Genomic DNA, 13,382 nt, shown 5'->3' on the forward strand with positions numbered 1-13,382 from the left:
ATCAAAACCTGACAGGAAATAAGCATAGAAATCAAGGAATTACGGATTGTGACAAGAAGAGAAAATGCCTGCGTGGACGAGGGCTTTAAAAAACAGTAGGACACCGGCAACACACATATTCGGAACAGGATATCTAGGTTACAGTTTACGTCCTTTCCCAATCAATATGGCATCCACCTCAATGACGATTGTGAGTCTTATGTCTGTCAATGCTGGTATGGATAGACTTTTTACGGCTCATTGAAACTTATAAGCAAGCATCGTCTGAGGAACTTAGCGAAGCCGAACCTGCTCCCACAGTTAAAGCCCCGCGGCATAGCAACTGTGGGTCACAGAGGACGGACACCATTACAGAACTTTTTGTCTATCAAGGAAAATATTATGACGTCTATTATTTCCATCAGAGGCCTAAGGGGCTAAGAGGGTGAATTATGTGTGTATAAGTGTGTAATGTTTTGTCTGAGATACCCCACGTGGGATTGCTGGCCTGGTATATAGAAGTTATAGTTATTTTGAGTAAGCCTACATCAGTTTATTGGGCATGTAGAAAATAGGCATGGACTCTCTCTCTCTCTCTCTCTCTCTCTCTCTCTCTCTCTCTCTCTCTCTCTCTCTCTCTCTCTCTCACACACACAGATGAATAGAACGATAAACGATATGGAGATAAGGAAAGTGCAAGTTTTACAAAGAAAAAGGGTTGAAGTACGTAAATGAATGCATGACGAAGAGGAAAATAGTGACATTATTTATATACTTAATAAGAGATATATACGTATTGCATAGCGGTCACACGAACACTCATTCAGTCCCGTCTCCGAATGAATTATATTTCACAATTTTTTTCCCTTTTGTACTACAACATTCTTTACCTTTACTGCCGTTATTTTCAATTTATTCCAAGCATCTGTGTAACTATTGAGGAAAAAACTGCATTCTTTATGTCATTCAAACATTCTGACAAGTTTATTTGAAGGCCATTTATATGTCGGGCAAGTTCCTGCCTTTTCATGAACTATCCAGCTATGCCATGTTGGCGCCCAAACAGTTGGGAGGTACCGGTTGCAGTGTTAAGCCTAATCTACCCACGCAGTCCTAACGCTACGCACTTCCATTCACCGAGCGCCACGTTGACTAGCGCTGCGTAAAACATACACTCATTCTCTCTCCCACCGCTGCACACACTTTGATCCATATTCTGAAACACCTCTGCGCCGCACCTCTTCTTGACTCAAAAGGCTGTAGTTGAAGTTACATAGATTTGCGAGAGTGTTATGATGGTTTTATTCATAGATTAACAATACTTCTACATTATTAAAAGGAAAAACACCCTTGAGAACTTGGCTAATTACCTCTGTGGCCTGTGAAAATAGTCGTGGTGAGAGATCAAAGTATATCAATACACGAGGCTCTAGTATAACACACTTTGTTCTTTAGTTGTGTACACTGCTAAGTATATTTCGAAGAAAAAAAATTGTCGTTTAACTGATTAGACGTATTTATTGCTATTATACACTCCTAAACTTGAACCCTCCCCTCCTCTCTCTCTCTCTCTCTCTCTCTCTCTCTGTCTCTCGGACTGACTGGCTGACTGAAGGAGCTACTGAAGTGGCGGAAAAGAACAACAGGAATTCGAATATGCGGCATTTATTACCCTAGAAATTTCACATTTGGATAAAAAGGACAAGCAGGGGTCAAATTATTAGTTTACTTTCACGCCTTTGAATTCTACAGATGGCTGGCTGACTGACGGTGTTATTCAAGCAGCGGAAAACAACAACAGAATATATCACCCCAAAAATCTTCCCACTCTAGGATAAAAGAAAGAACACAAACAGGGAGCCAGATTATCTTTATACAGCCACGGCTTTGAATGTTACAAAAGTGACAAACTGACGACTAACTGACGATGTTACTCAAGCGGCGGAACAGAAGGATCATCCACAAAGTCTGGGGAGATAGGTCTGGCAGGAACAAGAGAGCACCGCGTCTCACACGGCTGCCCGCTGCTGACGCTGCCTGTGCTGACGATGTTGGTGTAATCGACACTTGACTTCCTCTCCGTGACCTCTAGGTAATTGGAGTGGCTGGAAAAAAAAAAAAAAACATTAGAAAAGCATCACCGTCTTATCATGACTATTTCTAATAGGTTTTAATGGGGGTTATTCTGGTTTTCAAGGTAGTTTTTCAGTAAGTTAATGGTTGACTAATACAACTCATATTATCCATATATATCTATCTATCAATCACTCATTTTATCCCTTTATAAATGTAGCTATCTATCTATTTGCATATCCACTTATATATTTGCGTATCTATCTATCAATCAATTAACTTTTACTGCTATGATCATCCGTCATTAACCTTCATAGCACTAAAAAAATGTTTGCATAGACACACGAGAGAGAAAAGAGAGAAAACTGAAGGTTATGATTTGGCCTTTTTACGTTGCAGAAATATTCACGAAAGCTTACCGAAAAAAAGTGCCTATATAAAAGGTTTTAGGTATTAAAGAGGAAGCTTTGTCTGGCAGTTAAAGGGTTCATAAAAATACCGTGAGAATGTTACAGGAACTTAAGGTTTTAAAGCGAGTGATCCCACACATGTAATATATTCAACTCCTTATACATTTGGTTAATACATTTGATATACTTTAGGACCATACAAGGTACATAGTGGGTCAGCATACACCAATACTATACAAGTCTCTCATTATCCGTTTCCGATAATGCGTACATACTGCCTTTTGTTATTGCAGTGATGCTAATTATGAGAGAGAAATGGAAATGATGTACGTAATCGTCCATAATGCTGATTAATTTTCATCCCAGCCAGATGATATTGATGTTTGCGGTGGTGACTTTATGATGATAATGCGTTGATAAGGGAAGCATAAGAGGGGAAGGCAAACACACACACACACACACACACACACACACACACACACACACACACACACACACACACACACACACACACGAATGTATTGACTAACGAAGCTGTGCGTGCAAGGGGCATTCATAGCTTTAAGGATAAATATGACAGATTAACTTTAAAAGGCGGGACATTAAGAGCTTGACTCAATCCTGTGAAAATACAATTAAGTAAAAGCTAGGTAAGAACACACACACACACACACACACGGTAAGCACGCGTAAGATGAAGCGTGGAACGAGTACAGAGGTTATGGCACATAAAAGGAAGAAAAATTAAATATTAAGTGTTGATATTTTCAAGAGCGTGAGACTAAGGAACACACAAACACACACACACACACACACACACACACACACACACACACACACACACACACACACACACACACAGAGAGAGAGAGAGAGAGAGAGAGAGAGAGAGAGAGAGAGAGAGAGAGAGAGAGAGAGAGAGAGAGAGAGATTTTGTTCCTAATACAACAAGACGGGAGCAAAAATATCATACAGATTGGCAAATGGCAAGCGAATGAGTTTATACGCTCGCTAACCTAACCAAACCTAAACCTAACTTAACCTAATCTACCCTAACCTTACCCTAACATAACCTAACCAAACTGAAGAATACCTGGACTGCTGCTCCTTCTGCCTTGAGGTCTCTCGCGGCTCGGGGCTTGATGGACGCACGAAGCTTGATGCAGAGGAAGAGAAGGCAGAGGAACGGGTCACCGGCATGATCTTCTCCGGCTTGCTGGCGGATGACGGGAAGCGGGGAGGCGCAAGCTGGTGAGCGAGGAAAGAGTACATTGTTATTTTCATACCATGCTCAGTTAATAGGAAGGAATTTACTTAAAGGAAAGGTGTCAAAGATAAGACAGTTTTTCTTTATTTATTATTTTCTTTATTTTTAAGTTTTATTTAGAAGTGTGACTGCTGAACGAGAAACGAATTCATGTTGTATTTCTAATTGTAGTTAAATCAGCGGTTCAGTCCCTGAATAAGTATTCAGTTGAATATGGACCTTTCATATTATAGGATTCGTATTCTGAGAAGCTTTCGGCTCTCATTAAGACTATAGGCAATACAGATGATTACTCGGATTCTCATGTATGTTTTACCCACTGATGGCGCAGAATTCTTACAAATCATAAACAGAATCATGAAAATACTCTTGAAAACCACAAAAAAATTTTCACTAGAACCTATTAAAAAATAAGATGCCGAAACATTTGAGAATACGAACATAGATTCACAAGCAAACAAAATTTCTCCATAAACAGAGCCTCTCCATAACACGATAATAAGCCAGTAATTACCTGCCCTCCTTACCTTAGGCATCTTGACAACGAGGTGGCCGGTAACCTGGGACCTTTGGGCAGTGGCTTGACCCGGCCTGACCTCTTCCAACATGACCAGCTGCAGTACCTTCCCCTTCACTGTGACCCGCACGTACCAAGGCTCCACGTTGCACGTCACCAAGGAAGCGTCCAGGTGTCTGTGTGTAAATAGACGCGAAAATATTGCACGTCCTGCCGCCTTGACGGGTGTCTTGAATGAGTGTATGGATGAAAGAAGAGGAGGAGGAGGAAGAAAAAGAAAGTTATCTATAAAGGGAAAACATTATTTATTATTAGTGTTAACAGGTAACTGTTGTGTGATGCACTGATGTAAAGAGGTAATCATTATGAAAGATGATTATTGGAGTTGATGAATGGCATGTAAGAATTTTAAAATAATGAACGTTTCTTATTGGTAAAAAATAATATGAGAGAGAGAGAGAGAGAGAGAGAGAGAGAGAGAGAGAGAGAGAGAGAGAGAGAGAGAGAGAGAGAGAGAGAGAGAGAACTGAAAGAAGTACAGACAGCCATTCTTTCTCTCAGCGTCATTCATTCATTCATTCACTCTCCATTTATTTTTGTCTTTCTCTGTCACCTTTTCATTTTTTTTTTCAGTGACTCATTCCTTCTTTTTTTTTCACTATCATTCTTTATTTTTTTTTTTATCCAATCACTTTCGTTCCTTCAGTCTGTCAGTACCATCCTTCCACTCAATCCTTCAGCACCACAAGGCTAGGAAGCAAGTAACAGTAACCGTGCACTGTAATAACACGGGTGAGAGAATAGTCTTTATCTCTTCATTATTATTCATATATATATATATATATTTTTTTTTTTATCCATTCATCCATTTCCATTCCTTCCGTCTCTCGCTATTACCCTTCCTCTCTTTCTTTCAGTTCCATGAGGATGGCAACAAAGTGATGGACAGTAACCGTGCACTGTAACACTAGTGGGATAAAACGAAGCAGTTCACCTGTATGTGTTCACCTCGAGGACGAAACAGTTGCTTTCCTCGTCCTCGGTCAACTGGAACGTGAGCTTGGCAGCGTTGACATTGAGGGGGCGCCCGTCAGCAGTGAAAAGACGAACCTCACGCCGCTGCTGCGATACACGTCCATACAAAACAGTGAGTAAAGATGACAAGGAATGTAAAAAATATACAGTAAAAGCAACAAGAAAAATAGAAATAAAAGAAAGCTGACGTAAGCATTGAGTAAAAGTGACAAGGAATGTTAAAAGTATGCACTAAAAGCAACAAGAAAATAAGAAATATAAGACAGCAGAATAATAAAATAAACTAAATAAGGGATTAAAATGGCAAGGAAGGTAAAAATACAGCGAGAAAAAGTGACAAGGAACGTAAAACTAAAAAAGACCGTAGAATTAAACATTGAGTAAAAGTGACTAGAAATATAATGTAAAAAAAAATATATGGAGCTAGAAATTGTACATATTGTTGTTTAAAAGTATGAAACTACGCAGTGATGACGAGAGAAAGAAAAGAAAATCATGTTGCAATAACGAAATGTAAAGAAACTATGATGGTATTAATCTGTAGCAACGTCCTCTACCCCCAGCACACCACAAAAAAGAGGCAGAAAAATGTAAAAATATTAAAACAACAACTGTTGCATGTATTTCTGATTAAAGGTATGACTATATATAGGGATTCCCGGAAAGCTCAATGAAAAATAAGGTAAACTATAGATAATATATTACTGAAATACATCAAAGTGAACTACCTCGTTAACAATAAAATTAGAACATGCATGTATTTTATTTTTAAAGGCATCTAGTTATTATATTCAGTGACAAGAAAAGTTGTGAAATATCATGAATCAGTGTAACATGTAAAAATAATGGAGATAAATTTATTCCAATTGGTTCAGTTGCATTGGGGAGAGAGTCAGGGTGAAAGGAAGATAATTCACGCAGTGGCAATCATTACAGTCAGACTAATAAGATGCCATGCACGAATAATAATAACGAAATAACATGAATTAGCGTAACATGTAAAACTGAAGAAGCTAAACATATTCCTTTTGCTTCAGTTGCAGTGGCAGGAGAGTCAAAATAAACGAAAGATCATTTACACACCGGCAATCATTAGTCAGATTAATACGATGTCATGCACGAGTAAATGGCAAGCTCTGGAACTCCCTGCCAACTTCCGTATTTTCTCCTAACTTTGACTTGAACTGTTCCAAGAGTATGATTTCAAGACAGCCTCAAATTCTGGATAATCTTTTTTTTGTCTCTTCTCTATAGGGACTGGCACCCTCAGCAGGACATTTTTTTTTAGGTCAGTATCCCTCTCACATAAAATAATAATAATGATACGTTGAATTACATATCAGTGTTCAATCCCTTTTTTAATCAATAGCTTAATCTTAGATCAATTTCCCAATGCTTGAACATACATGACACGAGGCATTCAGTGGTAAGGGAACTGGCATGTGTGTGGAAAAGCAATTAGTGTTGTGGTGCCTGGACCCTGTATTGATGAAACTCTGCAGATCAACGGGTGGGAACATTTACCCTTTAAGAGATGACGGCGAGGCGAGGACACCGACCCTCCTGTGCAGCCACCTGAAGACACACACACACACACACACACACACACACACACATTGAAGGAAAGCCTGGATAAATATAGATATGGAGATAGGTCCACACGAGTGTATGTATAACTAAGCAAACTCACACACACACACACAAACACTATGGTCGATTTATTCAGTTATAAATGTTTTTTCCTCGCATTTTCATTATTATTATTTTTATTATTATTATTATTATTATTATTATTATTATTATTATTATTATTATTGTAGTTCTTTCTTCATTGATTACAGTATTAAGAATCGCGATGTTGTTATTGTTGCTCTTATTGATAGTAGTAGTAGTAGTAGTAGTAGTAGTAGTAGTAGCAGCAGCATTAGCAGTAATAGTAATAGTAAAAAAGTAACCACAGGAACTTGCATACTTCACAATATCACCCGAGAAATATCCTAACATTTTTCTTTCTCCGCCCAAGTTTTACCGCAAGAGTGTTGAGCGACAACCGACCTTCCTGATGTCCTCGTGGGGAGTACGAGAGGTATTTTGGCGGTCCCTCTGGCGGGCGAGGCGGCGGTGCATGGCTACCCGGGTCTCAGGAGTGTGGCTACTTGCGCCCTTCCACCACCTGACGAAGGAAGAGGTGTCAGTGCGTGTTAGTGCTTACTCCACAATTATGTCTGCTCTGTTTGTCTGTCTCTTCGTTCGTTTGTCTGTATTTTATGCTTTACAAGTCTGTTGGTCTGTTTGTTTTTGTTCTGCTTTTTCTCCATCCGCTAGTCCGCCTGTTTGTTTATCTGTCTGTTACTGGCTGTGAATCAGTATGTCTGTCTATCTCTCTATCTGCCTTTCCGCAGTCGTTGTGCTCTCTCTCTCTCTCTCTCTCTCTCTCTCTCTCTCTCTCTCTCTCTCTCTCTCTCTCTCTCTCTCTCTCTCTCTCTCTCTCTCATAGAACTATATTCTCAACTTATGCATTGTGTAGCAATTGTGGAGTTTTATATGCTGTTTCTCTACACTATTGTGCTCGATTCTCTCTCTCTCTCTCTCTCTCTCTCTCTCTCTCTCTCTCTCTCTCTCTCTCTCTCTCTGGTGCCACGCAGTTGCCTCATTTTACGTACTCAGAAGAGAATAGAGAGAAGAAGGAAGGGAAGGAGGGAGGAAGCGAGGAAGCATGAGAGATAATGGAGATGAATGAAAGACAAGGAACATGAAACGAGGAAGAATGATACGGGAGAGATGCACGGAAGGAGAGAGAGAGAGAGAGAGAGAGAGAGAGAGAGAGAGGAGAGAGAGAGAGAGAGAGAGAGAGAGAGAGAGACGAAGATACTAAGAGAGGAAGGGGAGAGAGATTAAAAAAAAAGAAAAAAAGTGGGGCAGGGAAGCAAGAAGAGTAAAGAGGAAAGGAATTTGAGGATACCAAGAAAAGGAAGGGTGAGTGAGATGAAAGAGAAAGAGAGAGACAGAAAAAAAAGATAGGGAAGCAATAACAGGAAAGAATGGAAGGGGAAAGAAGAAAAAAAGACAAAAAAAAGGAGAAAAAATAGAGCATGAGAGCTAAGCGAGAAAGGAAGAAAGGAAATTGAACGTATGAACAGGGAAAGGGAGAGAAGGGGGAAAAAAAAAGAGTAGAGTAAGAAAGAGAGGAGGATAGAGTTAAATATAGCAAGGAATCATACCACTAGACTAGAGCAATATGTCGTTCACTAATTTTCTCCTTCCTTTCCTCGACACTCCCTCCAAAGTTTGCCACGAAAGATAGAAAATAAATTACCCATCTCCCTAACTCCACCATCCTCATATTTCCTCCCTGTTCTTCTTCATTCATCTCATCCTACACACACTCTCTCTCTCTCTCTCTCTCTCTCTCTCTCTCTCTCTCTCTCTCTCTCTCTCTCTCTCTCTCTCTCTCTCTCTCTCTCTCTAATCCTCGTCTGTATACGATATGTGTGTAATAGGCTAAGGTAATGAGCATAATGGTGAGTCATGTTTAAAGTGCTTCACTGTCATCACTATCGTCATTACTATTGTTGTTATTTTTCCTCTCATCACTATTATCATCACGTGTCATCAGCATTATTACTTTCACCATCGTTATCACTCTGGTATTTCCTATTGACGTTTTCACCAGTTTGCATGGCTATTATGATCTCAACAAAAACTTATGGGGGCTGTCAAGGTTGTTTTCATGATCGTAGCGATAGCTTAACCAAAGTTCTGCTATAATACCAAAATATAGGCACGCATGAGAACCCGACTAACCATCTCTGTAGTCTTTCAAAATTGCTCACAAGAGAGAACAAAGCGTTTCATAATAAGGACCACGAATTATTAGATTATATTCGAGTCATTTTCTCGACATACTTTTCGTCGTTTTCCTCGTCCTCCTCGTCGCTGTTCTCCATCTCACATTCGCAGTTCTCCCGCTCCTTACTTCGCTTCTCTGCAAAGAATACAAGACACAGTAGTACCACGATAGAGAGGGAGATTCTAAAATTCTTCTTTCTCTGACCCTGTGTTCACTCATAGTTGCCGGTCAATGAGTAGGATGTTAAAGATGGCGAGGGGAAGGAACACGGTAACTTTGTTCCTTGGCTCGCTTCTCTGAAATGATTGGAAAGCACATTAATGCCACGATAGAGAGAAATGTTCTAACTCTCCTTTCTCTGTCTCTGGGTTCACTCTTGGCTAGTGGTCAATGAGTGGGAAAGTTAAAGACGGCGAGCGAGGTAAGAGAACTGGTTACCTAAATCTATACGCCGAAGCCCTTGGGTGGCGCTACACCAGCCCAGCCTATGCTTCGTGAGTAAGGCATGCTTTAAATCTTGAGTGAAGGTTAAGTTTGCAATGGTGTTTTCATGGTTCCAGTGAGAGTATATTTGGTGTTGTGCATCATTAGTGAGAGAAAACACCCATCAGAACTCGAATAATCCTCTCTTTGACCTTTGAAACAGGAGAAAATGAGATAATATGCGGACGAGAGAGAGAGAAACAAACATAATTTCGTCTAAAACTTATAATTTACTTTAAAAAACTTATTTAAAGTTTGAACTCTCCCCATCTAACTACCCTATAATTTCGACCCCAGTTTTCCTTCCTTCATATATTTTCTCCCCACGTTCCTTTTCCTCACCCATAGCCAGTTCCTGATCAACCGTGACAGTGGCAGCGGCTTCGGAAAACTCTTGAAGGACCCGAAGCCTTTCTGATCTGGTGATCCTTGCCCCGTCTAGCTCCTCCAAGCCCGGTAGGACACAGATGACCCAAGCTCTGTAGCCGCGGTAACTCGTGCAAGGATTGCCCGTCATGTGTCTGAGAGAGAGAGAGAGAGAGAGAGAGAGAGAGAGAGAGAGAGAGAGAGAGAGAGAGAGAGAGAGAGAGAAACTGTTACGTGGAATGAATAAGTGGAATGTGAGACTTACCACGTACTTACTGTATGATTCAAGACACTTCTCTAGATCTGGATAGTCCTTTTAGCTCTATTCTTTAGGGACTGGCACCTTTAGCACGCCTTTTTTTTCTGCCTTTTTTGTACCCCTTGGTCAGAGTTCCCCTTACATAAAAAAAAAAAAAAACTATGAAAAGCATTATTTGATACCAGCAAGATGATTTATTATACTTATGATACATTATGATGATTTATGATACTTTATGATACATCATCAAACGTTTGGACACACACACACACACACACACACACACACACACAAACCCTAAAGCGCCTAACACTCACAGTTCGGCAAGGCACGGCAGGTCCTGAAGACTCGTCAAGGAGGTCAGATCGATGATGAAATTAGCTGTGAGGTCCAATTTACGTAGTGACTCGCACCTGCTTAGACCTTCCACCCGCTCCAGGTTGTTAAGGGCCAGGTTCAGGTATTCCAGGTCACGCAGCCGACCCACGTTCTCTGCCAAGTCACGGGGAATTGATGATAATGGCTGAATGGGACTTGAAATGTTTTGAAGATGAGCTAGTAAACGACGAGGATACAAAAGTAGGGAAATGATTCACTGCTATGGAAGAATACAGATAGTAAGGAAAGTTTCTTATTTCTATTTTATTTCTTATTTTAGAAAAGATAGTAGGAAATATATATCAACTTTGGGAAAAGATGTTTTATTTTAAAAAGACTGAGTGCAACTAAAAACTTTGCTGATGAAGTACGACAAATAAGTAAATGGATAGCTAAATAAATAAATAAAAGTTGAAAATGAGACAAATTTAAATCCAATTAAATAAATTAAATTCAAAGTACTTTCCAACATTTAATCAAGAAAGAGGTTTACTCTGAAAATAAAACGGCAAAACTTAATAGTAGATGAGAATAAAGAAAAGTAAAAATCTAATACCAGTGAAATCATCAGCTCAATCATTACATTTCAGTTGCTTTTACAGTTATGAAGGATCGTATGAACATCAGCCTTACCGATTTTGGAGATGAGATTCCCTTGCAAATACAAAATGCGAAGCCTTGGACACCATCGATGGAGGTGCTCAATTCTCTCAATGTCCTGCTGATGAAGGGAAAGCTCCTCTAGCGTGCTCACGTGGCCTTCATTATGCTCGGCGCGCTTCCGAACCATATCTAGCGTGACTGCCGTTAAAAAAGAACCATTGTTAGGGATTCAGACATTTTGGACTGATGATTCGAGTGATGTTTGACAAGGATTCTGAATTATTAATGTTAAAAACGCACATAAAAACCAAAATACCATAATATATATTCCTAATGAGAATCCGAAGCGTTTTAAGAGTTTAATAAGAAGATAATACTAAATAATGACAATGATAAGTGGCCAGGACACGTCATGAACCGAAAAGATAATAGATGGACAATAAAAAGTTCACCTAGAGATGATTAAAAGGGAAGACAGAACAAAACGGAGAACGATCGAGTAGATGGAGAGATGATATAATAAGTTTTCCTTTGGTGGCCTTGAAAGCTGGAATAGACGAAGAGCAGACGGATAAATGAAGAAGGTTAGAAGCCTTTGTAATCTTGAGCTACAAAGTCATGGAGCCAGTGCATTTCTTTTTTCCACTTAGCCTTCCACCTCTTTTGATCCTTGGTGAATTAACTTAACGGCATGTAAAAGCTTCTTTACGAGGGACGACAGTATACTTAAAGGAAGGAGTATCAACTAAAACTTGCGCTAGAATATAGGAGTTTGATAATGATGATGATGATGATAATGATGGCTAAGTTTATGAGGAAACCAACGCATAACTTGCAAGACAGTCAGTCAGTGAGAGAGAGAGAGAGAGAGAGAGAGAGAGAGAGAGAGGGGGGGGCTTGCGCGTCGAGTCAAGCCTCACCAAGTTGCAGTTCTAGTTTTTCTCTCTCCCTCTGGCGAATGTGAGGAAATTTCCCGTGCTTGTGTCTATAATTTGATAACACAGCATGGGAACGAAAGTTAATTAGAGAGAGAGAGAGAGAGAGAGAGAGAGAGAGAGAGAGAGAGAGAGAGAGAGAGAGAGAGAGAGAGAGAATTTCAATAACATACAATTCGCGTTAGAAAAGAAATTTAATCTTTACACTCCCTATTAATATTTCTTACAGTTTTTTTGCTTTCTTTCTTTCTTTCATCTATATTGTTTTCCCACGTTCCTTTCTGACCCTGCTGATGTTTTACGACCATGCAGTTCTGTGTAATGCTGTGTTATGCTGCCTCTCGGCAAAAATCAGTTGACGCTAATGGTATCTATAAAGACCAGCTGCATCATCATCCTTGGGTCAATATCACCGTATACGAGTCTCGATATCTTTAACCTTTGTCATTATCTACTATTACTTTTATTGATTCTCTCTCTCTCTCTCTCTCTCTCTCTCTCTCTCTCTCTCTCTCTCTCTCTCTCTCTCTCCTTTTTTACATTCTATGGATGCCAATCGACTTTAAAGACTTCAAATTTCGCATCATGAGAGAGAGAGAGAGAGAGAGAGAGAGAGAGAGAGAGAGAGAGAGAGAGAGAGAGAGAGAGAGAGAGAGAGAGAGAGAGAATCTTTCAGTAACTTATAATTCACGTTATAAACTTATATTATATATACTTACTTCTCACCATATTTGTGTTGTTTATAGATGAACACACACGCTGTCAACTGCGATGTTCTTGGGGATTTTACACTTAAATACAAGTTTTATATTTCAAGAATCGCATACTAGTCATCACGTGTGTTTATTATACCTTTCAAGCATTGTCATACTCCACCTTACTTTTACATTTTTTTTTACACATTGTCAATAACCAGATTCATTTGCAAAGATTGTATAATGATAACTTCCATGGATCAGTTTCCTTTCCGTCCTTCATTTGCTTATGAGAGTTCTGGACAAACTTGTACTCTTTCTATTGGCCTCCGTTTGGACTCAAGGGGTTGTATGGTCTAATTATCTATGTAATCTTTCCTCATATGGTGCACATCTAAACCAGAACTGAGGGTCATGTAAGCACTATGGATCATGCAAACGAGCACCGTGGGGTCATACAAGCACTCTGGGTCAGCTGATTGGATCCCAGTTGGCGTCCTGGTGATCGTCATGGCAACGAGCCACCGACACC

The 13,382-nt window shown here is 39.8% G+C and overlaps 1 protein-coding gene across 2 annotated transcripts; it reads right to left on the bottom strand.

Moving 5' to 3' along the window:
- Nucleotides 1–1,830: 1,830 nt before the first annotated feature.
- Nucleotides 1,831–13,363, bottom strand: LOC135106879 (dynein axonemal assembly factor 11-like). Of its 2 annotated transcripts, none has more exons than XM_064016254.1 (10): nt 12,875–13,363; nt 11,251–11,418; nt 10,557–10,731; nt 9,957–10,135; nt 9,188–9,266; nt 7,337–7,454; nt 5,241–5,365; nt 4,257–4,422; nt 3,556–3,710; nt 1,831–2,084 (listed from the first exon to the last, which is right to left on the bottom strand). In XM_064016254.1, the coding sequence occupies exons 1-10, from the start codon at nt 12,882–12,884 to the stop codon at nt 1,910–1,912; spliced, it is 1,350 nt and encodes a 449-aa protein (XP_063872324.1). In that variant the 5' UTR covers nt 12,885–13,363; the 3' UTR covers nt 1,831–1,909. The 2 variants fall into 2 exon arrangements, with proteins under 2 accessions (XP_063872324.1, XP_063872323.1); XM_064016253.1 differs by having other exon boundaries at nt 5,241–5,368.
- Nucleotides 13,364–13,382: the final 19 nt, after the last annotated feature.

The sequence above is a fragment of the Scylla paramamosain genome, chromosome 14, assembly GCF_035594125.1.
Source record: "Scylla paramamosain isolate STU-SP2022 chromosome 14, ASM3559412v1, whole genome shotgun sequence".
In the NCBI taxonomy this organism is placed as follows: Eukaryota; Metazoa; Arthropoda; class Malacostraca; order Decapoda; family Portunidae; genus Scylla; species Scylla paramamosain.